At 33.0% G+C, this 27,839-nt stretch overlaps 2 protein-coding genes across 2 annotated transcripts; both read left to right on the forward strand.

Annotated features, from left to right (window-relative positions):
- The first annotated feature begins 335 nt into the window (after positions 1-335).
- Positions 336-19,382, forward strand: LOC124455551. The gene is made up of 6 exons (XM_047006188.1): positions 336-501; positions 5,759-6,008; positions 7,167-7,572; positions 13,287-13,663; positions 16,206-16,322; positions 18,775-19,382. Exons 1-6 carry the CDS (start codon positions 385-387, stop codon positions 18,789-18,791), a joined length of 1,284 nt encoding a protein of 427 aa, XP_046862144.1. The 5' UTR covers positions 336-384; the 3' UTR covers positions 18,792-19,382.
- Positions 19,013-27,796, forward strand: LOC124455454 (cartilage matrix protein-like). Its single transcript, XM_047006086.1, has 5 exons — positions 19,013-19,388; positions 19,714-19,842; positions 22,226-22,267; positions 23,303-23,686; positions 27,140-27,796. Exons 1-5 carry the CDS (start codon positions 19,013-19,015, stop codon positions 27,370-27,372), a joined length of 1,164 nt encoding a protein of 387 aa, XP_046862042.1. The 3' UTR covers positions 27,373-27,796.
- The last annotated feature ends 43 nt before the right edge of the window (positions 27,797-27,839 follow it).

Below are 27,839 nucleotides of genomic sequence, written 5' to 3' on the forward strand. Positions count from 1 at the left end.
CTTTCTCTAGATGTATGTCATGGCTAGAGCTGTAGTTAGCACAAACAAAACAAAATCGTATTGCTGCACAGCACTTCACACAGCTCTGTAACCGTCGACAGAACTGCATCGACATCCGACCAATGCCTTTTGTCAACTTTTTACCTAATTCCTTTTGTTTTCCCCAACTGTGGAATCAGTGTTTTATCCCCAACAATTTCGGAGTCTTCTTCCTGCCTTCCGTTCCACATTCTTTATTCCGGTTCCGCACTTTATCCCTACCCATCATTATAATAATGGGTACATATGTCAAGACCAGAGACGGATACGCGCATTTTCAAGTATGTTGAAGACATAAACAATGCAATATTGCATCGTAATTAATGAATTCATAAGAATGTTTGCATGAGTATGTTTAACAAAAATTTAACAGCTTTAAAGCAAATAATGACACAAATAAGACTGGGTGTGTGTGTAAGGATGAATAACCACCTAAAATGTGGGCAAAGTTACCTAAACAAGGTATGTTTAATAAATATGAAAAGCGTTGTGTAAATATTGAAGCATTTCTTTCTACTTTACTTATGATAATTAGATATAACTTCTGAAGATATTACACTGGTATAAACTTTGCAGAGGATCTCAACATGACTTTGCAGATGATGCCGTCATGACTTCAATTATACTTCTCGTCTAGACGAAATTGATAGAACTGTATCAAAGCAACAAACCAGCACAACCAGTTATAGGCACAAAAATAGTATACACAGCTACAGCTGTGAGATATTGTCTTTTCAAATGTCAGTTTTGTCTGTTCATTCGGAAGTTAAAACACTTTCAATTTATAAATTATTAGTATTTCTCTCAAAAAATGTTCTCTTATAAAAATGGCAAAGAATTTATCTTTAAAATTATCTATATGTTAACGAATATTTTCTTGTCAATATGGTTTGTTCACATGAAAGTAAACTTCTGTTCGAATTGTGGTGAGAAAACTTGATTTTTACAAAACGTTTTCACGACAAGTTGTTGAAGATACAGAGCTCATCTCAAAAATCGTTTTCAGTTAAAATAGCAATGAATTTATTTATAAACTTGAGCGATTTCTTGAACACTTTTGCTACAAATTTGCAAGCAAGCCCACTTTTCTATGATTTAAGTACAGCACACAATAATAATACTAATCTAAATCGTCAAAGTAAACTTTAGCATTAACAAAATTGTCAAAGAAAGGGACAATAACTTGTCAAAGAAAGGGTCACATGTACGTACGTGACACTAACGGCACACTCAAAAACATTTCTTGTGCGAGCGACAAACTATTTCCTATTGGAAGTAGAATAATTGAGTATTAAGATTAGCGAATTCTATTTATAAGTGTTGCCCAATTTCACAATTTTTTAATGTTTCTTGTGCAACCAAGTAGAATGCTGAATTTGGTGAATTCGACTCAATCTGCTTGTTTATATTAGCATGTATGAGCTTTTAGCATTGGAAAACGCGGGAGTATGAGATTTACTTAATTAAGAAGGAGATCTGGGAAAAGTACTATATTTACAGAAGAGAATAAAAAAAAAGAGGGCAATGCCTTGAATTTCAAAGAGATTAGCACGGCGACGATCAAAGATAGTTCCATGTAATAATTTCTAACAAAGAAGAAATGTTTGCGAGTTTGCAACGCGCCCATGATCGAGCTAATGTTAATATTGTGCTAAGCAAAATGGCTGAACCCGGAGAATTATATGTTTGTAAATGATGATCGTCCGGTTAATAAAGTGCTGAGAAGACTGTTTGTTGTGAAGTTGACAGACAACCTTAGCGGTAGTCATCTTCAGATCAAATGAGGAGTAAACGTCAGGTTAGCCGTGTTGTTCGGTCTTACGTCATTGTATTGTGTAACAGGAAATGTGTATTGTCATTGTGGATTGTGTGAAGAAAATATTAGATGTGATTTGTGTGATGTTTTTAGTTGGGGGTGTCAATGGTGTGTCATGAATTGTTTGAAGTGATGTTTTAGTTGATCGTTTGTTTGAATGTCGAATAAGTCGTTAAGGTGGTATTGCTGTGATTGTTCAGGGGTTTGTTCCAAGTTGGTATACCAACTTTCTAATGTAAGTCGTGTCATGTAGCGAAGTGATGCTGTCGAGTCCCAGCTTTGTGATTCGGTGACACCGGCATGTGATTAGTTTTGTCTTGTTTTTAGTAGTTTTGTGTGGTGTCTTATGTTTGTTCAGTTTCCGTTATAGAGGCATGCAGTGGAGCAGTATATTTTATAACTGCACCTGTTGTTGTTGTTGTTCTTGTCCCATGTTCGTTAGTACTGTCGTAACGTTGTTATTGGTTTAAGCACACGTATGTTGTATGGTCGTAAGATACGCGAGATATTCTAAGACGTACCTTTGATGTAAGGTATCGTTGCTGTTGTCACTGAGTTGTTCGTTTCGTTGGGTTCGTTGGGTTTGTAAGTGTTGCGTTTGATAAAGTCAGAGTTATAGTTGAAAACTGAAACGCGACTACTATCTTGCGGACTAAAACATTTCATAACACCTAGACAAATCCCGACTGAGACGATAGTATCAAGTGTCGAGGCTGTCCTAGCGTATCAAAGAGACTTGTAAGAGACAACCAAGGACGGGATCAGAAGCAGGATAGCCTCCACTTTACAATCGTCCTCTATACGTGACAACAACTTGACAAAAGACGAACAACAAGGACTCAAACGACTAAAACACGACAACAACATCGTCATTTTACCAGCAGACAAAGGACGCGTGACTGTGGTCATGGAAGGAATGATTACTTTAACAAAATGGACACCCTTGTTAACGACAGACAAACGTACGAACAACTCAAACGAGACCCAACACCATCACTAGTACGCAAACTTAACAGCAAGATCTTCTATATGAGAAAATCTAACATTATATCTGAACGTATTTACTATCGACTCAGATGTTCAGTACCACGACCACCCAGACTATACGGACTACCAAAACTTCACAAACCACAAATACCCATGCGACCAATTGTATCATTCTGTAGTTCGCCTACTTAAGAACTTTCAAAGTACTTGACTAACATACTGCAACCACTTACAAACAAATCAAAACACAAGCTACAATCCACTGAAACTTTCATTAAAAAACTGTGCACTATACAAATACCGGACAACTATATACTAGTGTCTTTTGATGTGAAATCACTGTTCACCAGTATTCCACTTAATCTGGCACTTACGTGTACAAAAACCGTCCTTACAAACACCACGGACGAACTGCCATTACCGACAGAAGACATTATGGAGTTACTGGAGCTCTGCCTCAGCTCGACTTACTTCCAATACAAAGGAACACACTACAAACAATTACATGGGACAGCAATGGGCTCGCCCGTTTCTGTTGTTGTTGCTGAAATTGTAATGCAATCTATAGAGGAACGGGCGCTCACGACTTACAAACATGCACTACCTTTTTGGTTTCGCTACGTAGATGACACAATCACGGCACTACATGCAGACGACATTAATGACTTTCATACTCACATCAACAAACAGAACAGCCACATACAATTTACCAAAGATGTTGAAGAAAACGGAACTCTTCCTTTTCTCGACTGTTTAGTAAAACATGACAATCAAAAACTGCGAACAACAGTTTATCGCAAGCCAACACATACTGACCGACTACTAGACCAATCATCTTACAACCCTACAGCACACAAAGCCACCACAATCAGAACATTAACAAGACGTGCACAAATCATATGTGATTCACCGTACGCACTATAAAACGAAAACAACTATCTCAAACGTGTTTTTGACAAAAACAACTATAACTCTGACTTTATCAAACGCAACACTTACAAACCCAACGAACCCAACAAAACGAACAACTCAGTGACAACAGCAACGATACCTTACATCAAAGGTACGTCAGAGACTATCTCGCGTATCTTACGACCATACAACATACGTGTCGCACATAAACCAATCACAACGTTACGACAAGTACTAACGAAAATAAAGGACAAAGAACAACCCAACGAACGACAAGGTGCAGTTTACAAAATATACTGCTCCGACTGCCACGCCTCCTATATCGGGGAAACTAGCAGGAACTTAAACATAAGACTTACTGAGCACAAACGAGCTACTAAGAAACAAGACAAAACTAATCACATTGCCGAACATCACCGAATCACAAAGCACAACATTGACTGGGACTCGGCAAAATGCATCACTTACAGTACTGACTATAGACAACGGCTTACATTAGAAAGTTGGTATACCAACTTGGAACAAACCCCCCTGAACAGATCACAGCAATTACCGGCACCTTACAAACGACTTATTCACAATACAAACAAACGATCAACTAAAACATTACACTTCAAACTAATTCACAATGACAATACACAATTGACACCCACACATTACAACTAAAAACGTCACACCTAAATCACACATCACAACTAAAATATTTCACTTCACACTAATCCACAATGACAATACACATTTCCTGTACACACAATACAATGACGTAAGAACCAGACAACAAATACGGCTAACCTGACGTTTACTCCTCATTTGACTCTGAAGATGACTACCGCTATGGTTGTCGAAACGTCTGTCAACAACAACAAAAACAGTCCTTCTCAGCACTTTATTAACCTGGACGATCATCATTTACAAACATATTTTGCTAAGTGTCGCCTACGTACATGTGAATAAGCAATGCAGTAAAAGAAGCAACGTCTGTCTTCAACATAAAACTTTTCCAATTATGTTTAGTTTTTCTGAACAAAATACTATTTTAGATAAACTTTATTTGTAAGTTCTTCACTAATAGTTTTACCAAGTGACAAAAGGAAATATTCACAGACGTGATGTAAAATTCAAAGATTTGCCAAGCTGTTTGAACTTAGAAAAAATTGGTATTGTTAACTGTAATTTGTAAGGGCAAGTACAGGGAAAAATAGGGCAAGAAGGTTAGCATTTTAAGAGTTTATATATTCTTCTTGACATGCATTTCACAAGGCAATAATATTATAAGTAAAAACTGTACAATAAAAATTATATAACATGTTAAATATCTTCGCCTACATTATATATATTTAAACAGGTTTGTCCTCTTATAGCGATAAACAAAAGAGTTATGTCAGAGAAACCAATGTACTTTAATTTCAGAAATTGTATTTTCAATAAAAACTTAATATATAGTTCTGTTCAGTATTAGATCCATGGTTGTACCAAATAGTTCAAAAACAATCAAATTTCTAATATCTTGCTCAAATTAGAAATTTTCAAGGGAGCAAATATTAAAATATTTCTAAAACTGGAAGGTTTGACAACCAAAATCCGCTTTACCGCCATGTTTTTGACAACTGTGTGAAGGTCCCTTGATCCCCCCAAGTCTTATATAACTTAATGATTACGCCATATTTAGGTCGTCTTCGACTTCACACCCTTAAATCTAAATCTATTTTTTATCGTCCAAGACAACATTTTCAATTAGACAGTATTGTTGTCTCCAGTATTAAGAGGGCTGATGATACTGATAGACTCTTGTTGTTCTTCGTACGTCTACTTTTTTTACAGTAGTAAGTAGCCTTGGTAAAGCAGGATAACTTTAACATCTATAGAAAAAATATAATAAAATAATCTTATTTGGTCTTCATTGAGCTTGTGTAAGTGAACATACTTGTAAGAAATATCAAAAGTTGATAATCAGCGCACCAGAAAAACAATCAAATTTAGTAAATAACCATTGTCATCCAACAGGAAAGAAAATTAATATCAATGGCCTTCAGTATCCTTGTCTTCCTCTTACTTGATGGAAAAATGGTGGCTGGTAATAGTCAGATTTCTTCATGCAAGGAAAGATTAAATGCACTAAAAAAAGACGTGAAAAACTGGAAAGATAACTGCGTTGAAAAAAACGGCAATGAAATTAGCAGAGCTGTCTGCAACGAAGAAAAACAATATAACAAAGAAGTGATGCAAATACAAATAGAAATGTGTTTTTACGAAGGTGATGTGTCTCTTGAAATAGCACATAACAATAAGTAAAGTACAAAAGCATATTCTAAAATATTGTTTGAAATGTTTATTTCTTCGTACTACTTAAAACAACCTTTTTCTACATACTACATAAACAGAAGAGTATAATCAAAATTTTCTTAATGTGTTGGTGCGAATGAAGTAAAGAAGTTGACAATCAAACGACTTGCCTGATCTTTTGTGGAAAATATAAAATGAGCATGAAATACTTTTTCAAATTTAGACCAGGTGCCTATAAAAAAATGTAAAATTCTGATCAAAAACTGACTTTTACTACATGGTTAGAAAGAACATCATAAGACACATAAAAAAATGACAATGATGCATAGAAAATAAAAGATAACTTAAAAATGCTTAACAGAATAAGAAATATTTGGTGATTTAAACGCACAGATAAAAAGCATGGTAGAAACCTTAATTCTTGATAATTATTATTTTTACTGCATTATCACACAAAACTTATGAAACTCTTTCCTTTAAATAGAACATCAAATTTGCTAACATGCTTTGTCACAGCTTTTTATTCTAGGCTATAGGTGAAGTGTATCAGCATTGGAAAACTTATAAATTATTTAATGGTTCCATCTTGAACTAAGAATAAAATATTAGATAAAATAATTGCTGCTTAACGAAACTTAAGTGCGTCTTACTCAATATTTACATGAAGATAGTTCTCGTCAAACAAAAATAGATAAGTAAAGTCATTAGTTCATGAAAGGTTTTCTGTGAGTATGGTTGAACAAAAAATTTTTCTTAAACATGAATTCAATTTGTATTCAGAACTTACGATATTCATCGTATGTTAAATATCACGTGTTTTTAAGAAGTAACGTATACGTATACGTGACGTTGTATTGGTCAAAAATTTTCTCAAAAGTTAATTACTAATGAGTATATGGCGTTAATTTTGTAGCGAGTGTTGACAACGTTGCTTACAAAGGATTTGCGTATTGTAAAATATTTTTGATTAGACATATGTGACCTTTTCTAATTAATACTTATTACCTAGGCTAATATGTGCACTCATATCAAACTATGCTTTATGAGAAAATTTAACTAATTCAAGATGCTCTTTTTGCTATTTTAGGAATATAAGTCTTGCTTATTATGGTGTGTTATTTTTATGCAGGTGCTTATCCGGAGAAGTTCATGATTCTCTCATCTTTTAACAAAATCTACGCTGTTGATATTCTAACGGGCGATAGTCTTGTTAGGGTCATCGATGACTCCAAAAACGATTCTTCTGCAACAAACTCTAGCCATGATAACATCGAGATTGACGTGACTGAGAATAAAATTTACTTCATTCATGAGAACGACATTAAACGAATGAACTTTGATATTACTGATCTTGAGATTTTTGCCAAAAATGCTAGTGCTCATGATATAGCTGTTGACTGGATTGGCCGTCGTATTTTCTACGTACAGTCAAACAATCTTATTCACCAAATTACTTTCCACGATAAGAAGACAAGCATTATGAAGCTTACACATGGTATAAAATTTTACGAAATAACAACAGATCCATTAAAAGGGTAAGGATTTTTTCTTTACTTTAATTCCAAAAACAAAGACTTTAGTGATAAAAAATTACGTCGTTTGAACGTCATAAAATCATTATTATTAAAGTGCTACTGAAGTGAGAATGCCATGTTTGAACACAAATTTCAATGCGTTCCCGTTGACGAAAATGATCAGTAGCTAAAATGCAGAGAAAGCGCTTGTGTCAAAAAAACGAAATATAAAAATTTCTCTTCATTAGCACTTGAAGTATTTTCAAAACTGGAATATAAATTAATATTAAGCAATTAATTCAATTAATTTGTTTTTTTGTGTTTGGATGGCCTGCATCTACATGCATACATCTAAGCTGTAGCTATTTATGCGCTTTTTAGCTCGAGATACATTCATAAGTCATACACGTTCCTATTTGTCTTTCTTCTGAGACAATAAAAAGGCTTGCTACGCAATTGAAATTTTTGAGTGTCGATGGCCTTCTGCAAACACACGCAATGGCAGTCAGAGCATAATTTACAATTTTTATGGTGCTATTTCCACTGTAGATAGATTGAAATTCATAAATAATAGATTGAAATTCAAAAAAAAACCATCCAAATATTCAAAATAGAACGGTTGCTTTACACGAATCTGTTAGTTTTAAAGCTATAATACTCCAAAGTGAAGGTGGATCTCCACTCAAAAATAAAAATTGGGTCATATAAAAGATTATTCTATCTGTGGTTATTCAGTAAGAGATTTCTGCTTAATTGTTGAAAATAAAGAAGAAGTAGCTCACAAATGTTTGCATTTTATTCAATTTGACGCCATATTGATGCAGACGCAGTTCTTTCAGCGTTTAGGTGATGTCATGTGTTATTCGAAAGGCAAACTCAATTGTTTTTTAATACATTATATGAATTAAAAGCGAAGATGGGCAAAATATTTACAATGTTAAAGAAGAAAGTTCATAAAGCTCTTTCGGTGAGCGTCTTGATAGATTTATCGCTGATAGTCGGCCAGCAAGTGAAATTCTTGCCTAAATATTTAAGCTATAAGAAGTTGAGTTGCTATACAGTTTTGAATCGTTTGGTCTTAAAAAGAACAAAAAAGAGCACCAAAATGAATTGAGATACGAATGATGTGCCTACTATTTGACTGGGAAATGACGACTCGCTTCCCATTACCATTGTATAAGCTAACAATAAGCTATGATCTTCGCACTTGGCTGGACAATTTAACCAATTGTCTCATGAACCTGAAAAATTCAGGTGACTCAACGGGATTCGAACCCATGACCTCTGCGGTGCCGGTGCAGTTAATTTCAAACACTGCACTGCATATAACATTCTTTCATATGACATTCCTTTCACGAGAAAACATGAGCTCAACTCTCCAAAATTGACCTGCTCTCCACTGTGTGACTTCATAGCTCAGTTGGTCAGAGCACTGCACCGGCACCGCAGAGGTCATGGGTTCGAATCCCGTTGAGTCACCTGAACTTTTCAGGTTCATGAGACAATTGCTTATATTTTCCAGCAAAGTGCGAAGTTCATATCTTCATTTAATTTCAAACACCGCACTGCATATAACATTCTTTCAAATAAGCTATGTGTCGTAGTAATTTATGTTTATGACTATCGTACGCATTGCTAGCTCATACAAAGCATTCTGAGAAATATATCGATTTAGGCTGATATGTAGCTACGGTGGCCCATAAGGGACACGACTTCTTTATAAAAAACTTACGTCCAGTTTCTCCGTAGAAATCGACCTTCTCCGTAGAAATCGACTTTCTCTGTAGAAATAGACCTTCTCCGTGGAAATAGACCTTCTCCGTGGAAATAGACCTTCTCCGTGGAAATCGACCTTCTCCGTGGAAATAGACCTTCTCCGTAGAAATCGACCTTCTCCGTAGAAATAGACCTTCTCCGTAGAAATAGACCTTCTCCGTAGAAATAACTACCGTGAAATTGGCACCACAATTGGACCACATTCAACACAACATTCATCACAACATTCATCACCACATTCAACTAAAATTTATCATTCAAAATGATAAATCGAAAAATCGTCTTTAAAACACGTTTTCCATCAAATACAACAGTAAAAAACAATTCTTAACTGTTTATTACTATTTTACTGTTCTTAACCATCACAAAGAAAGTATAAAAGTTAAAAAAATTGAAGAAAACACTAAGCTTTAGGTTACAGTGTACTTTTCATTTCCCTTAATTAGCGTATAATTTAAAAACTACAAGGTAGAATTTTTTTAAACTTGGCCATATTGTAGATATTTATATTGTCTAAAATATATCGAAAATCTGGAGAGTGCACAAAAAAATAAGTTGTACATAATCATCGACATAGTTAGGTGACAAGAATGCGCGTAATATGATCTTATATAATTAAATCGAGAATTATATTATACTACGCGCATTTGAGTCATCCAAATTTGTCGATGTTTTTCTATCATTTATATTTTTGTGCACTTTCCAAATTTTGGGTATATTTTAGACAATATAAAATTCTATAATATAATTGAGTTTAAAAAATTCTACCGTGTAGTTTTTAGCTATAGAGCAGTTTGTCGAATGTGGTGCCAACTTCACAGTTTATACCAGAGTACATTCTCAAGGAATATTATTCCTTTTATATTTTTGTGCACTCTCCAGATTTTGGATATGTTATAGACAATAAGAATATTTACAATATGGCCAAGTTTAAAACAATTCTACCGTGTAGTTTTTTATTTACAGGCCTTTGTTTAGCAATGACTTGAAATTCTTAACTTAATTATATAAGATCATATTACGCGCATTCGTGTGACCTAACTATGTCGATGATTTTCTACAACTTATTTTTTTGTGCACTCTCCAGATTTTGGATATATTTTAGGCAATAAAAATATCTACAATATGGCCAAGTTTAAAAAAATTCTACCTTGTAGTTTTTAAATTATACGCTAATTAAGGGAAATGAAAAGTACACTGTAACCTAAAGTTTAGTGTTTTCTTCAATTTCTTGACTTTTATACATTTTTTGTGATGGTTAAGAACAGTAAAATAGTAATAAACAGTTAAGAATTGTTTTTTACTGTTGTATTTGATGGAAAACGTGTTTTAAAGACGATTTTTCGATTTATCATTTGAATGATAAATTTTAGTTGAATGTGGTGATGAATGTTGTGATGAATGTTGTGTTGAATGTGGTGCAAATGTGGTGCCAATTTCACGGTAGTTATTTCTACGGAGAAGGTCTATTTCTACGGAGAAGGTCTATTTCTACGGAGAAGGTCTATTTCTACGGAGAAGGTCTATTTCTACGGAGAAGGTCTATTTCTACGGAGAAGGTCGATTTCTACGGAGAAGGTCGATTTCTACGGAGAAAGTCGATTTCTACGGAGAAGGTCGATTTCTACGGAGAAGCTCGATTTCTACGGAGAAGCTCGATTTCTACGGAGAAACTGGTCGTGTCCCTTATGGGCCACCGTATGTAGCAGCAAATTTACACATAAAGTGAATTTTCAATCATCACTTATCAATAACTTCCGGCAACGATCAATATAGTGATTGTCGTGTTCTGGCTTAAAAGACCACTCAGACCAGACGACTTGAATTGTAGTAACTCGTATTAGTTCATAATAGTAGGCAAGAATTTCATTTTTCTGCCGACTATCATCAATAACCTCATCAAAACTCAGCCAAACAGCTCAAGGAACTTTCTTCGAAAAATTTTTAAATATTTTGCTCATCTTCGCTTTTGAATTCTTATAATGTACTAATAAAAACAATCGAATTTGCCATTGGAATAACGCAATGACGTCACAAATTCAAGCCACTAAATGAGCAGCCTCTGCATCAATATGGCGTCAAATTACACCAAAATTCAAACTTTTGTCAGCTATTCCAGTGGCGGAGCAGGAAATACCAATATAAATTATAGCTCCTCAATTTCGCATTTTAATTAAATTAAAAAACACTATTGGATTTTATTTCTAAAGAATATAATTTTACAAATAGATTTGCCTCAAAGGTGCTTAGAAATGAAAATATACGCCAAAATGTACTGCACTAATTTATTTCGACGTATTTATTTCGATCTGCGAGCTATTCTTCCTTCATTTTTTAAATTGTGCAGAAATATTGTACCGAATAACAGCAAATGGTTAAATCTTTTATATGCGCCAATGTTGATTTCTGAGTGGAGTTCCAATACTCCTTTTTCTTAAAATTTTAGCAATTAGTGCATTCTAATTTTTTTCCATCAAAAATGTAAGCAAATCACTGAAAAAGCAAATAGCATTACTGATAACCTTGTATAAACAGACCTCGGTCTGATATTTCTCAGTAAAGACGTAGAAATCGAAGTTATTAACAGGTTTATAATATTGCAGTTTTTTGTCAGTGAAAAAGAAATTCTTTCAAATTGTAATGTCCATATAGTCTCTCAAATTTTCGACACACATTTGCAAATAGTTTTTTTTTGTTTTGCTGTTTGCTTTTAGGAAGTTTGTTTACATTTGGCCTTTAAAATACACATTTTGGACCGTGGTAGATAACGGGAAAATAATGAACAGGCGAAAATATTTCTGAGCCAATTAAAGCGCAACATTTTTCCGGAAGTGACGATTGCCATATAATAATTAAGTTTACTAATCCTGACAGAAGATGGGATTAGTAAACTCAATATATACAAACTCCACAATGCGTAACTGAAATAATGAGCGACATTTTTAATACTTTAGAATATTAATTGGCTCACTGAGTGTTTACTTAAAAGATGTTTCCAATACTTGATTCACATGAAATCAAATTTTAATGAGGACCATCAAACTCACCTTTGAACTTATTGGATTACGTTACTCTATGAGTTCAAATGGGACTGCGATAATTCCTATGTAGGTAGAACTTTTCAAAGGTTGAGTGATAATATTAAATAAATTGTACCAACTTCTATCAGGAATAAAAAGTGTTTCTTTACGACTACAACCAAAACTTAATCGTAGGAGAGAAAATTTGATTTGATGTAATTCAGGGACTAGGAAGCATTTTTTCAGTGACACTCACTGTGTCAATTCGTATTTTTACCATAATTTTAGCGTTAATGAAGAATGCCCCTCGTTAATTCAGTTTAGCGTCATAGAATAATCCCGTTCTTCTTCGACAAAATGATTACGTGTTTAATTCATCCCTGTTTTAAGGGTCATCTCTCAATTTAGAGATGACGTTCACTTTTTCTTAACATTATAAATATTGCATGAGCTTAAAGCTCTCATTCAGGAGACTTTGATACCTGATAGCTAAGTAGTGTGCGAAAATACATAGGGCCATTCAGCATTAAATACAATTATTTTAAAATTCTCTTTATAAATGTTGGGTTAGTGTTCTTCTTTCGAACACTTCTTTTAAGAACTATTATGGTATTGTTTTGACCATTCACTGTGGTATTAGCTCTTTCTTAAACAATTTTTAAAGTTGTCAACACGACAAAGTCTTTAAAAACTCATTTTTCATATTCTACTTTTAAGCATTAAGAGAAAGTATGAAATAAGTTGATTTGCATTTTCGAAAATATTAAGGATAAGTTGATTAAAAATATTACTTTCATTCAATCTGAGATTGAAAAAATATTTTGATACTTCCCTTACAATAGAGCAGCGACTTGGGCTTCCAATAAAGTCTGTAACTAGTATATTTACGTGTACTTATTGGTAAATAAATAAAACGTTTTTTATAATCTATTTTTTAAGGTTTCTCTTCATGGCAGAGAGTAAAGAACGTTCCATTTGGATATGTAGCACAGCTTCAAATAAGCGTTTGATTTCATCAATTCGTCTTGATTTACTACCACATGATTTATCACTTGACACAACCAAAAAGAAGTTGTATTGGAGAGTTACCAATGGAGAAGTGTTTTCTTGCGATTATCACGCACAAAATATGATCCTTACGACATCTAGAAACTCACCAAAGTATTTTGGAAGTTTTATCTACATGATGGAGAGAAAAGACGTTATAAGTATACGTAACGTCACTGATCTACGACTGATTCGTAAATTTGCAGTTCCTCCAAACATAAGTTATCATGGTTTTGCTCTTGTTAGCCATTCTATTCAAGAATCAAAAGGTAAGCTGCAAAATCATTACTCTTCATTCTTCTTAAATTGCTAGATACATGTTAGAGCTAGTTAACACAGTGAATTCCAAAAAATTCAAAAACAAAACTCTTTTCTTGTTTGAAGCTACACGTGTCTGAAAAATTCGAATGCTATTTTGTCATTTTTTTCTTGCATGACTATATAAACATGCCTTTTCTTTGTCGTTTTTTTTGACCTGAATATAATTCATTAATATGGACGGTTTGTGTACTATGCAATTGTTATCAAATATATGACACATATTAAACGAAGCAAATTGATCCAATCAGTTTAAAATACAACAAACCATTTCTAGGGATATATAGGACTCCTGTCTTATATTAATATGTATCTTTAGTTCAATCAAACAATTGGGAGTCGAATGTTATCAACATAGAACATTGTTGTACTCATTCAACGATGGCTATTACCCTTATAGTACTTAACAAAATCCAAGTACAATTCCACTTTGCTCGAGCAGTACTAACTAAAATAACATTTAGAAACAAGGGGGAAATGTTAACTTCATTTAGTTTATATTACTTCAGTAAATTAGATCTATGAACTGGACTTATAGCACATCTCAAAGCATTAGAGCGAAGAGCTTCTCGTTCAATGATCATTTTTAGATATCCTATGGGGTAAAGCAGAAAACGTATAAAAACTGTTAAGATCTTGAACAGGCATCCCTGTTGTGAAAACATATTGCTGACTCATTAACATTTTTAGAAATTATAACAGGTTAAAAGACATCTCGATGTATAAACGAACAAAAGCTTTGTTTCTCTATGGTGATGCGAAGAGAAGTTTTTGTTTTTAAACTATTCTTCCTTTTATATTGCAGTAATCCTTGTTGAGACATGTTCATATAGTTACTTTCTTGATCCGCCCAAGTTTACCAAAGGCAAACGTCTGTTTATAAAAGTTATTTGTTTAATTACTAGTTCACATCAGTGCAGGGCTGATAAGAGAAATCAAAGATTCACAATCAAAAATTTTTTATTATGTTGCACACGAAGGCCTATTGTTGAATTTCATGTTCTTTTTGGTAGACGTGATCTACTGATTATTTTTTTCAACTACTTTTTATTAAGACTTATCAACATAATTACTGGCAGTAAAGTAATAACTCAAATCATACCACAGTATTATCAGTTGCTCCATAGGGAACAGTCCTTGACCTGTTATCACGACAAAACCTAAAATACAGTGAGTTGAATTGAAGCAGGTGGGAGATGAACTAGAAACTAATAACCTTAATTATCTCTTTTTTTGGATCTCTTTCCATATTATAATGTTATTGTTTTTGTCTGAATATTATGAAGTGTTTGATAAAACAAACAATTCTGCTGCTTAGTGTGGTGATATGGTTATGCTAGAGCACGCTTGATTAATTTCTTAGTATGCTTAGAAAAAATTCACACTTTACCCTTATGCAGACAAGGACTTTACTTTGTAATATTCAGGCCAAATGGAATACTAAGAGCATGCATGTTATGTACACAAATGTTTGAGCATAGGCATGTAGTAACAAGCATACCTGCATTACTCGAACGACGTTGTTTGTCGGTGACTAGGCTATCAAAAAATGTCTTGGTGTGTTTTAAATTTTCTGTGTTTGGAACAATTCGCTTAAATTTGCTTCGTTTATTATTTGTTGAATATTAAGCAACTACAAAGTTCACGAAATATCATCCATAGAAATCAGTTATACTCAGAACAAAAAATTGCGCCCTTTCTCTTTTGCCACCATTTCCTCTATAAATTTAACTGATGCTAAATTTAAATGAAATGTCTGTTTACATTGTCATACAAAAAATTGAAAAACAACGTTTGAATTCGTGTTAAAGTATATCATCTACAACAATAATACAATAATATCAACATGGAAATTAGTCTCTAAAAAATTCATAAAAATTCTCTGTCTCATGGACTATAAGCATAAAACATCCAAAAGATATTTTTCCAGTTAAGGCGTAATCAGGGCGTTCCTAGAACATCAACAGAAAGAGGTATTTTTTTCATATATTCAGTTTTGCCCTACTGATTTTTTTGAAAGGAATTCACTTAAACTATTAATAAATCAAACATTCAAAAGAAATCAGTGGGGAATATTTGAATATATGAATAAGCATCCCACCTCCACGACTCAATATACGATTCAGGGACGGTTCTTTCCATAAAGTACTTTATGGTAATAAAGACTGCATTTAAAATAAACAACAAATTTTTTTATCATAAACATGTTTCATTTTGTATCATATACCACTATCCATTATCAATTATGACATGTACACCTTATTCTTTTCCTGTTTATTAATTGCGACGTACAATGTATCCTATTATAAATTTAGCATGGTAAATATTCAAATCATTTCTGTACTAAAAATGACTTAATATATATGGAAACATTTTTATGATAAAAAGTTTTGTCGTTTATTTTAAATGCACAATCAACCTGGTGCTTCTGAGATCATAACAGAATCTGGCTGAAAGTTTTGCTTAATAAATGTTTTAATTTCAATTGTATAGCAATAAAGACGTTTGACTTTCCCAAATATGGTCCCAATTCATACTATTTTAAAATAAATGGAGCTTTGGAATGCACATGCGCGAAAGGATACAAAGGAAAATGCAATTTCTGTTCAGGTATAAAATATTTGTATAGGTAATTGCATGGTGGACGAGTGTAATTTGAAGTCTTTGAAAAATTCAGGAGTGGATCTTTTCCCAAATTGCACGAGAAACCATGCTATTGCTTATAGATAATATACATAAAAAGATTTCTCACTTTTGTTGGTGTTTAAATTCAGCGTGCGTAAACTAATTCAGCCGGCGAGTTTAACCATCGATCGACCGGCTCGTATTTTCAATTCCGTTGGTATTACTGTTTCCAAGACCAGGCTTCCGCACACGCAGCTAGAACAAGGTATCTACTTTTAGCAGTGTTGTTATTTTCATCCAGAAACATCTTGAAAACTGTGAACTGTAAACTGCTTCGCTAAAGAAAATTTACTTAAAACTTACGCCATTCGTTGTTATTGCTTTGTATACAATAATTTAACTTTCCCGCTTTGGAAATGTTTTAATTTGATTGGTTATTTCTTTGTTTGACTAACCAATCAGTAGGGAATTTTTTAGAAATAAATTGCACTGTATTTCTTTTTTTGCACTTTGTTTTACTTTTTTACACTGGTTTTTACGATAAATTGCACTGCTCATAATCAATCAGAATTTAGAAATTTTTCATGTTTATTATTAATATTTGAAATCCTAAATCACGTAGACAACTTAATTGCACGATTTTTCTGGCTAGAGCATTGAACTAAATCGATTAAAGCAAGAGATGAAGGCTACCTTAATCGATATTTTGATGTCAGCAGCACCCAGTCTTTCCACAAGATGTAAACACACGGCCAGTAGAAAGGAAATAAAAAATAACTTGTACTAACTATGAACCTCTGAACACAAATCAAAAATCCTTTTTTGTTTTTATTTTGCGAACAAAAATTTTTTTTAATGAAACTTTACATCAAGTATACACAATTTTTCGACAAATAAATTTTGTAAAGGAAGCAATATCTAATTATAACTAGAAGGTATTTTGCTATAGTAGTTTGTTCTCGTATGTCTTTAAATGGCATATAACTAAAAAAATTTACTGCTTAAATTGTAGTTTCATTTAACAGAACTTTGAAAATGGCAATGTATTTTCTTAAACAGTTTGTGCACATCTATTTTCATTCTCGAAATATTGAAGTTTTTCTAATATCCTATCTACACAACTTTCTACGTCAATTTGCATGACGAGAATTAGAAATAGCAAGGATATTTTCCGATATGTTACCTCAACCGAGCAGAGTTCCTTCTCTGTGAAGAGTTAATGGTATAAACAGTTACATGATCAATTTAGCCAAAAGTAGACTTGAATATAAAAGATGTTCGAAACTTAGCAGCGACTCATTATGCAAAGTGACGAAGAAAGTTGTGTAGATTGGACATTGCAAGAACTTCAATGTTTGAGAATGAAAAGAGATATGCACGAACTGTTTTATAAAATAGACTGTCATTTTCAAAGTTCTATTAAATAAAACAATAATTTAAGTACTAAATTTTTTAAGTCATACCTTTTAAACATGACAAAAATTAAAGCGTTTTTGCTCCAAAGTAGCAAATATTTATTAGTTCGCAAGATACGTACAAGCTTTGTATGACATGAAAAAGCAAATAAAATGTTAAACAAAGATCAGTTTTGGAAATGCATTTTTACCCAAAACACATTAGTGCGCTTCCGTGGACGAAAAACGTAACAGGAAAACAAAATATTTAGTGCAAACTTTCATGAGATTTGGTTTTAAATGATAAATTAAATAATACTGTCACATGTTACTAAAAATCGACGCACGAACGAAAGAATTTCCTCATGAGGAACATTTAAAATAAAACGTATTTGGGGAGGATCTAATAATTTTCACTCCTATTGGAAGTGTCTATTATTTTTTTGCCTTTCATAGCTTTTAATGACCACACTTTCTCGGTATTTAATGAGAAATGTCAGACCTCGGGCTTTTTGTATAAACCTTGCACTACGGGCTCGGTTATTAAGGGCTTATTAATTGATTAAATGAACGCAGACAAAGCCCATTGAAACAGGCTATAGACACCGATAAATATTGTTGAAGTTATTTTTGTAATACATTTGACATTTTGACGAAAATCCAGACAAATATATTTTGTATATTTTAGTCAAATTTATTTTTCTTTTAAAAGATAACAATGAAGATATCTTTTTGAAAGAGGTTTGTTGAAATATAACTTTGCAAATTATGGCGAGCAATTTGCAAATTTATTATTTTTTTTAAATTAAATTTTCAATGCAATCCAGTTACAGTAACGAGCAAAATCTTCAATTATTTATCCGTATTATCACCAAACTGCAATTGCAACTCTTGTACATGTGGTGGAACACTCGCTTAAACTATACATAATGTACTATGAATAATGCATACCGTGAAAATATATTAAGAATTTCTCTTGTAGATTTATATTTATTATACATGTATAGTTAGGTACTTAGTAAATTAGTTTTTTCACTTTTTAGTGCCAAGAGTGATATAATATTCGTGCTCGATAGATCTGGTAGTATTCGCCCATGGGACTTTGAGTTGGTGCGACAGTTTCTTGTTTCTATTGGAGAAAGATTGAGGGTTGGTGAGCACGATAGTTCAGGGAAAATAATTGGTCAAGCGGCTATCGTCACATTTAGTGAATATGGCAAAGTAGAGCTAACATTAAAGAGCAGTCAGAGGCCGGGGAGGTTTAGAAGTGTTGTAAAAAATATGCCTGGACCACTAATAAGAGGACGAACAAAGACCCATCATGGCTTGGCTGTAGCTGACACTCAGGTAGTTGTGAAATCTGCTGGGTATCGGGAAGATGATCCAGACGTTACAAAATTTTTTATGGTCGTTACCGATGGTGAACAGACAATACATTCGCGTCGTAGTGGATACAAATACGTCAGAGAAGCAATGCAGCCATTCTTTAAACGTAGAAATTTAAATATCTTTGCTGTGGGCATCGGCTTAGAAGAGAATTCTCGAGGTTATAGACAAGTTAAAGATATGGTGAAAGATGAAGAGAACGCCTTCTTTCCAAAAAATTTTAAAGACTTAAATAAAATAACCATGGAATTGATCAACAAGCTGTTTAATGGTAAATGCATCATACACTGTTTTTATTTACGCCTATATTAAAAAATATGTCCTTCAATTATTTCTCTTTAGCTAAAATCTCCTCTACTTAAATTTTTACCTTTAACATTTTCAGTTTTTGAGAATACAGTAATTCCCACACCACTGCAATCAACAAAAATTTTGTTACTTTTAGTTGATTCGTTGAAATGTTCATGCAATGCTGAATGAAACTAACACAATAATCTTGCGAGAACTAACAAAACCTATAATGAGTTTGAAACCTAATTTATATTGTCCAAATTAATGTATATTTCAAACAATTCTCGTGATTCTTTTGATTGTAGTTTCTTTCATATGTGCTTCTCAAAAAGACGACTGCCATCCTTCTTTTGCCAAATGCACAGACACATCTCCTGGGAAATATACCTGTAAATGTATTGTTGGCTACACTGGAGATGGTAAACAGTGTATTCGTAAGTTATACTATAAATATAATACATTTAATTATTAGGCCAATGAAAAAGATATATTTATAATTACACATATAATACACATTAAAATATTCGTATTAGTAATATAACAGTAGTAAATATATTTCGGCACACTTAACTTCTTTTGTGCGAAGTGAATAAGAGGTTTACATAGATACAAGACAATATATAGTTTGTTATGTGTTAAAAACGGAAGTATAGATTAGTCATGCATAATTATTTACTTACCAATCATTTTATGAGACACTCTAGAAAGAACTGAATGAAGTATTATAACAGACCTAACATACTATTTTTCAGACGTCACATTGACGACATATTTTGTATTTCTGACTACGAAGATGACGTACATTTTGTCTTTTTCAATTACTTGAAAATACAACCCAAAAAAATAAACTTTACAATGGATAATATATACATGACAGCTAGTTACCTTTTTAAGACTTCTCATGACTAAGACCACAACAACTAACTCCCACACGACATCTATTTTTCTTAAGAAAACCGTATATGTTTGTGTTCCTCGCGCTGCTTTGCATTATTGCATTTCCGGTTTGTGTTTGTAATTCAAAGTGTAAATGATGGGGAATGATTTAAAAGCTCAAACTGAGAAAACCCACTACTTATTGAGTTCTGAGCATTGTGGATTTAAAAAGTAGATAGAAAAGTTTTGAATAACATATTTGTTCTAAATGAAGAGCATTAATCTGCCTTTTTGAATGGCAAAAAGTATACATTAATTATGTGTAGATACTACTGGTCTCTCAATAGCATGGGCCTGAAGGCTTCAGCTTACTTAGCCTACTGCCTACTTACAGAAATGATAAATGTTTCTCTACACTAGACGTTATGTAATATATTCCGCTTAAATTTGCATACGACTAAATTTTCAAGATGGCAGTATTGGCTCGTTAATTGAGGTAGCGTCTGCTTCAATATCTGCTGGACTAAAAGTTTTTTTTCATGGAAGACTCGGATTTCTTATTTTAACAGCATAGCTAAGGCATTATCAAATAAAATTCCATTCTCAATGACCTTTAAACAAAACTCTTCTCCCTCACTTTTCATAGACAAATATTAGTCAAAATAACAAAAACACAAGCGATGCAAATAACAAAGACGAACATATCTACCCAACTCCAGGCTGACTTCTTAAAGTACCTTTCATTGGCACCCTTTCAAAAATCACAGAATAGAATTTACTCAACTTTGCTAAACTCCACTTCAAAATCAAAAGTCTCTTTAGCTTTAAAGATGGCATTCCAACCTTTTTGAAATTTGAACTGTGTAAAATTCCTATTCGCTTTGCACTGAAGATGGAATAAAAAATGCCAAAACATGTTTGCTTTTAAAAAAATCGTCGTTTATTTGAAGTATCTTATATTTTTTATGCTACTAAAAATCATTTAACTATAATAAAAATATTAAGTTATAAAGTTGACAAACTTTAGTATTAGCTACATCCTATATACATATAAAGTAAAATTAATTAAAACATGCAAGTGAAGCTTTTGCAAAACAATATCAAAATGAAAACGAGTGATCTTACTTTCTTTAACAAATAAAAATTATCTTAATAATAAAAACAAATATTATAACAGGTCTATTTACATGCACGTTGTGTTTACATCAAATCGGGTCCTACCTCCTCGTATAATTTGTAGATAGCCAGTGAACATTTATTATAGTGATCCAAAAATGAACTCAGACTTGAGGTTGTTTACATGAATTGCATTGAAAATTTTCAAAGTACGAAATTTTGAAATATACCGTAAAATAAAGTTTGGTTAGCAAAAAGACAATGAAGTATAGTTGCAGTTATTATGAAATGTTTACTCAGTCTCGATAATGAGTTACCAGATTCTACAAAATTCTCCTATTTTGCCATCTACAAAACATGGAGATTTATTTGTAGATGACGTAAAGTTTGATGTGACAATTGTTAACGATATGTATAAAGTTGACAGCTTGCTTTATATTTGCAACCGTTTTACGAACAGTTTTCGTTTGATTTGCTAAAAACAAGACGCAAAAAACGCGAAAGGGTTACACTGTGAGCTCGGAAGGTTTTCCTTAAATATTTACGTGAAAATAACCCTAAACCGCAAAGATTATTATATAACGATGAACAGAAAACTTTATGGCTTTAGCACAAAATAGTTTATAAGCTTCTGCATTTGTAATTGTATAATAAAACAAATATTTAATTCAGTTTTCGAATAATATTAAGAGTTCGGGGCAACATTATCTCCCTCAGCTTCGCTTCGGAAGATAAGATTGACCTCGTCTGAATATTTCTTGTTGTCATGCTAAACTTCGTCGAATAATTGCTATTTATTTGCTGAATTCTCTTTTACATCAACAGGAAAGAACCTCCAACCGATGGGAGACGGGAAGTTTTACGAAGGTAAGTTTGTCAGCTCGTGTATATAGACAGCTCAAGATAACGATACCAGTAGCGAAGCCAGCCCGTTTTACTCCTGCGCATGTAATTCAAATATATTTGTGTTCAATCACTAAAAAAAACATGAATGGAATTAAATTTCTAGAGAAGTGAATAATAATTTTGCTGAGAAATTTACATTATAAGAATAAAACTTCGGGCTGGCTTCGTCATTGGACTACACTATACTATGGAGAAAATGCCAGGAAATGGACGGAGTAGAACGTTGGGTTTTTTCGATGATTATTTTTATGAAAACTTTAAAAACTGTTTCATTAGGATTCTGCTAGTTTTTCTTTATTAAATTTAAACACGCGTGAATTAAGCAAGAGTTAACATAAATGTTTGTAAATGTAGATCGTCCAGGTTGGTATAGTCCTGAGTAGGACGGTTTCTATTGTTATTGACTGACGTTTCGACAACCTTAGCGATAGTCATCTTCAGAGTCATTTGACGATCTACATTTATAAATATGTAACGATACGGGTTCAAACATTTAACTCTGAAGATGACTACCGCTAAGATTGTCGAAACGTCAGTCAATAACGGAGTAGAACGTTTTTCGATGATTATTTTTTATGAAAACTTCAAAAACTGTTTCATTAGGATTCTGCTAGTTTTTCTTTATTAATTCAAACACGCGTGAATTAAGCAAGAGTTAAAATAAAAGCGTGCAAAGCATGAGACAAAGGCTATTTGTAAAAATTTCATAACATTGTGCATTCAGTTAATATGCTAATTTTTCCGCAAAACTATTATTTATTATTTTAGTAAATTTAAATCTATTCATTGTTTTTCCAATAATTGAATTGAAAAATGTTTGCATTGAAGGAATATACGGCATGTCTTTGCTACTGGGGCGTGAAGGGTGGGGTGGAAGAAAAAAAACGTCGACATTTTTGAATTAACTAAGAATTTAACCGAGCAGTTGTTTTTATCTAACCCCGAATTTTTGCAAAAGATACAACTTTGTGATTGATCTTAATATGTTTTTTATAGAATTCATGCAAATTCCTTCAAAAGAAGCTTCTGCCAATCATTTACTCACGAATTTCCTTCATGTTAAAAATGGTGTGCGAAATAAGACACGGAAATTTTTCGAAGACATTGTCATTTTATTGGATTCATCTGGATCCATCCGATCTCGTGAATTCAAGAAGGGGAAATGCGCTTTAAAATATCTCATTAATGCTGAATTACCTGACAGTTACAACATTTACTGGGCTGGTGTTCAGTACTCTTACGACGCAACAATTATTTTTGATTTCGTTCCTACTTCTCAAGCTGCAAACAAATCTCACTCATTTACATATGAGGGTCGCGCAACAAACACTGCTGAAGGCTTAAAAGGAGCAAAACAGCTATTTGATCGCCCAAGAAGAGGTGAGTTAAGATTTTGTTGTTTAAATAGATAAAACTGAAAGCTTAAGTTACTTTGTCATTATCAATGAACGCATGAACATCAATTTGAGTTGTTATCTAATCAAGCTGGTATACAATTAATTATTTGACTGCTATAAAAGTATTTAAGTTAAAATCACAAGTAGTTAAACATTTGTAGCCAAGAATTATAAAATGCTCCGATGCGACGATTCTCAGCATGTAAATTGCACGGTTGAGAGATATAACGTATCTTTCATTTTGCCACCACAACATATTACAACAGACAAAAATCTAATGTCTACCGAAATCAATTATAAATCTCATTCATGTAAAATTAAGTATTTACCCTCTTGCTTCAAAATCATTCACACTGCGGACACCTCGTTCTCCCTTAAAATCAAAGAAGCACTCCACATTTACAAAACTAACCCTGACCTCAATGTTCAAGTTTTTAGATTGAACACTATATTTAGTTTGTAGCCAACACGCTTTCCATCAATTTATCTTAATTCCACGTTATTGTTATAATTTATTCATATTTATATATTTATGTTATAGTTATTACGCCATCTTACTTTTATTCATGATATGGCAATCGTCACTTCCTGTGAAAAAACGCGCTTTGATTGTCTCAGAAACATTTTTGCCGGTCCATTATTGTCCCGTTATGGACCACGGTCCAAAAACACGCAATTTTACTGTCAAATGTGAACAAACCTCGTAAAGCATACATTAAAATGCAAAAAAAAACGAAACAAAAAACCATCTACGAATGTTTGTCGAAAGAAAAACACTCGGAAGACAGGTTAACTATCCATACGATAAAATTTAAAACGATTTCTTTTTTACTGACAAAAACTAGAAAAGTGAAAGTCAAGCAGTGCAAAACATTAAAGACGAGAAGGAAAGCAAGCTTTGTTTCAGGTCAAATAATGCCATATAATTAGCCTTTTTATACCCTCACTTTCTCGGCCTTTACTGAGAAATATCAGACCTCTGTCTTTTTGTACACGCCTCATCCTACAGGCTCGGTCGGTACAAAAAGACCTCTGTCCAATATATCTCTGTGTAGACCTCGAGCTCGATTATTAATTATGTAATTATCTTTAGTACTGAAGATAGCGTCATGAGAATTTGAAACATGTCTATTTTCAAAAAACTCGTCGTTTACATTAAACGCGCATTTTGGACAGTGCTTCCACAAAAATTACTAAGATGTCATTCTGTGGTGTATCTGTAAATGTTGTGATTACGCATTTATTAAGAACAAATTAAGTCTTTAATTATAGACGACATGTCAATCCTACAAATTAGACTCTGTGTATAGTAAAGCTCTTTAATTGCATCTGTGTAATAAATGCATGCATGCTCGAATCTGGTTCTTAATTGGCTTGAATCTGAAAAATGGCTGCTCGCCAGAATATAATTTAGATGATGACATTAAGATACAGATTTGCAATGCATAACTGCTTTAAGATGTTCTTCAGAAAAGGCCTGTTTATAAATGCACGTTTAATATATCAAGCAAGAGACTTTGTAAAAGTCGTCTGTTGTTCGATCATTTTCGTTGTCATATTCAAGAGAGTATGTATCATTCAAAACTTTAAAAGAAGTTGCAGTAATGCAGTTAATGACTTCATAGCAAAATCTTTTTCAAAGAATTTAAACTGCACAAATTCACTCACGAGGAAAATTGAATTGTAAATCTGTAGAGCATATCTCTTGAAGACACTTTTACTCTCGATCATTTCTTTTACTGAAATATCACCCAGTTTTTAAAAAAAATCAAACCTGCTTGCAGTAATTCTGGTGTGTGCACCAGTCATCCTCTCAAATTAGCGTCAATTCTCTCGTTGAAGAAAATTGTTTTTTCAGATTTTATAGACTTTGTTCTGCACTATACGCCATCACTTATTTTAAATGGTTTTAGCAACAACATCTTTAACGCGTTTGTTTGACCTCTTTGAGGTATTAATTAATTGCCTTGACTGAGCTTCTTTCTAAATTTCAAATTTTTCATGCTGCAGTGCTGGCCATTTAGAAATATATGAGTGATTCATAGATTGCAACAGCTTAGTTGAGATCTTTGTTAGCCAATGGTAGAGCTTGACAGTTTACGTCACAAGGATCCAGAATATTATATCATGCATAACTGCATTCCTGCGTCTAGTTGGTTTGTTCTAGTTGATATTGAATAGGCCTCATCTAGAGTTTTATGTTTTTTTTCTTCTTTGTCGGCGATTTATGCCAATCATTGATTTTACTGTAGCCCTTTATGTGGCTTTTATGGCCTCTTTGCATGCTGATCAGTTTTTCATGCTAATGCACAGCATACAGTGTGTTTTTGAGTTTACAGTATAAAATTGCATTTTAGCAGCTACCACATGTAGGGCTCTCGCACTTTTAACAGGTTGGATTTTATGGGGTTTACGCACTTATAGGAGCCCCTTGACGAGAGGGACCTTCTAATTTTAGAGGCCTATATTTGTAGTAGCCATAAACTTGGCAATAATTATTGCTAAACCGAGGTTAAATTTAACGTTATAATGACATAAATTAATTAAGCGAGGGGTCCCCAAACGCGCTGGGCCCGTGGCTCACACACCTTTAGCCATGCGGTTAATCCTGGCCTTATCTCAGAAATATTTATAACCAATCAAATGGAAAAATTTAAGCAAACAGCTTTTGTCAATAAAAAAGGACTTATAGAAAAAGTGTGGTTATTTTTGTAGTTGATTCATAAAAACAAGAAAATTTACTCAACTTATTTTGCATAATTCCTTAAAATTTTATAGTAAAGGTTAAAAATTGTTCATCCAATGAAATTACAATCAATTATTGCTTGCAGTTTTGTTTGCCATATCAGCTACACTTCTAATGAGACACTGTATCAGACATTTGTCAACCCAAATCACAGTAGCTTCTTACAACATATTTTACACTCAATTTGATAAGCAGTTAACTTGCAATTGAATTTTTTAGTAACTTTATAAACAAAAAACGAAAAAATTTTATCTTTAGTTTGGTGCTCATTAAAAATTTTTTTTTCTTTATTCATCTCATTAATTTTCTCAAAATATGAGACATTCAACAATCACCTTGACCTTGACTTTGAGAATTATCTTTAGTGATTTATTAGATTGAGCTTAGATCGATTTTTGCTCATTTTCACAAGCTAATGCAAACTCAGCTGTAGACCAATAATCGTACTTCTTATAATTTTTAATTTTATAGTTGTTTATTCAAAATAACACTTTAACCTTGAATATACCCAAAGTTTATTTGTTAAATCCGAGCGATTATAAGAACTGGTCAAACTGGCTAGTATTTGAATGTTCATGTAGAAAGATTTTATTAATTGAAAAACAATTTGCAAACATGAAAATATGGTATTTTGAGGAATTAGGTTTTACCGTGTAAAATTATTGAACGTTTTTCTTTTCTATTTCACAGGAAGTCGTCCCGGATCATGGAAAAAGGTATTGCTTGTCACTGATGGACAATACAATGTAAACAAAATGCTATCAATGCATAATGCATATGAACTGAAACACGCTCGAGTTGAAATCTTCGTTATCGTTATTGGAAAGTTCCCACGTGATATTGAAGAAATTTATAATATTGCTTCACCCCACCACAAGATCATGTTCTTAGCATTAGAAGCTATAGTGATTTCATCGATGTAGTGCTACTTGCCATTAAGAAAATCAGTCCTATTCAACATAAAATACTACAGAGTTTTCCACCTCCTTGTTAAAGTATAAACAACTAAAGAAAGTGAGAACAAAAAACCATTTGCAATTCTTAGTTTCGACATGATTTAGTAAGTTAGACAAGGAAGTTGTATACTTTTTTAGACCTTTTTTTCTGCATGCTTAAACCTATTATTCTATACCTTTTGTGTGTATTTAGCGATAATAATCATTGTCCAGAATTGATACACTTTACAAGAGAAACTTTGTTTGATGTTTGAAAGGACATCGTTAAATAATATTTAATGCAAAAATAGAACTTTTGCCTGGCATTTCAAAGTTTAAAGAGAATAGCTTTGCTCTAATTATTGTAGTTAAAGCAGTATATTTTAGCAGTAAACTGTAGTATTCATGTAAACTGGTGTACGTCATTCTCATAATAAGTGGGAAAATCTTTATTC

The sequence above is a fragment of the Xenia sp. Carnegie-2017 genome, unplaced genomic scaffold, assembly GCF_021976095.1.
Source record: "Xenia sp. Carnegie-2017 unplaced genomic scaffold, XeniaSp_v1 HiC_scaffold_4, whole genome shotgun sequence".
Lineage (NCBI taxonomy): Eukaryota > Metazoa > Cnidaria > Anthozoa > Malacalcyonacea > Xeniidae > Xenia > Xenia sp. Carnegie-2017.

Bases quoted from the DNA above. Each gene is read 5' to 3' on its own strand.
- LOC124455454 (XM_047006086.1), top strand. From the start codon at position 19,013: ATGCCTGGACCACTAATAAGAGGACGAACAAAGACCCATCATGGCTTG. The intron at 19,389-19,713 runs GTAAATGCATCA...TTTTGATTGTAG, and splicing joins GATCAACAAGCTGTTTAATG to TTTCTTTCATATGTGCTTCT. The intron at 22,268-23,302 runs GTAAGTTTGTCA...TGTTTTTTATAG, and splicing joins AGACGGGAAGTTTTACGAAG to AATTCATGCAAATTCCTTCA.
- LOC124455551 (XM_047006188.1), top strand. From the start codon at position 385: ATGAGTATGTTTAACAAAAATTTAACAGCTTTAAAGCAAATAATGACA. The intron at 502-5,758 runs GTATGTTTAATA...GTCATCCAACAG, and splicing joins GGCAAAGTTACCTAAACAAG to GAAAGAAAATTAATATCAAT. The intron at 13,664-16,205 runs GTAAGCTGCAAA...TCAATTGTATAG, and splicing joins TTCTATTCAAGAATCAAAAG to CAATAAAGACGTTTGACTTT.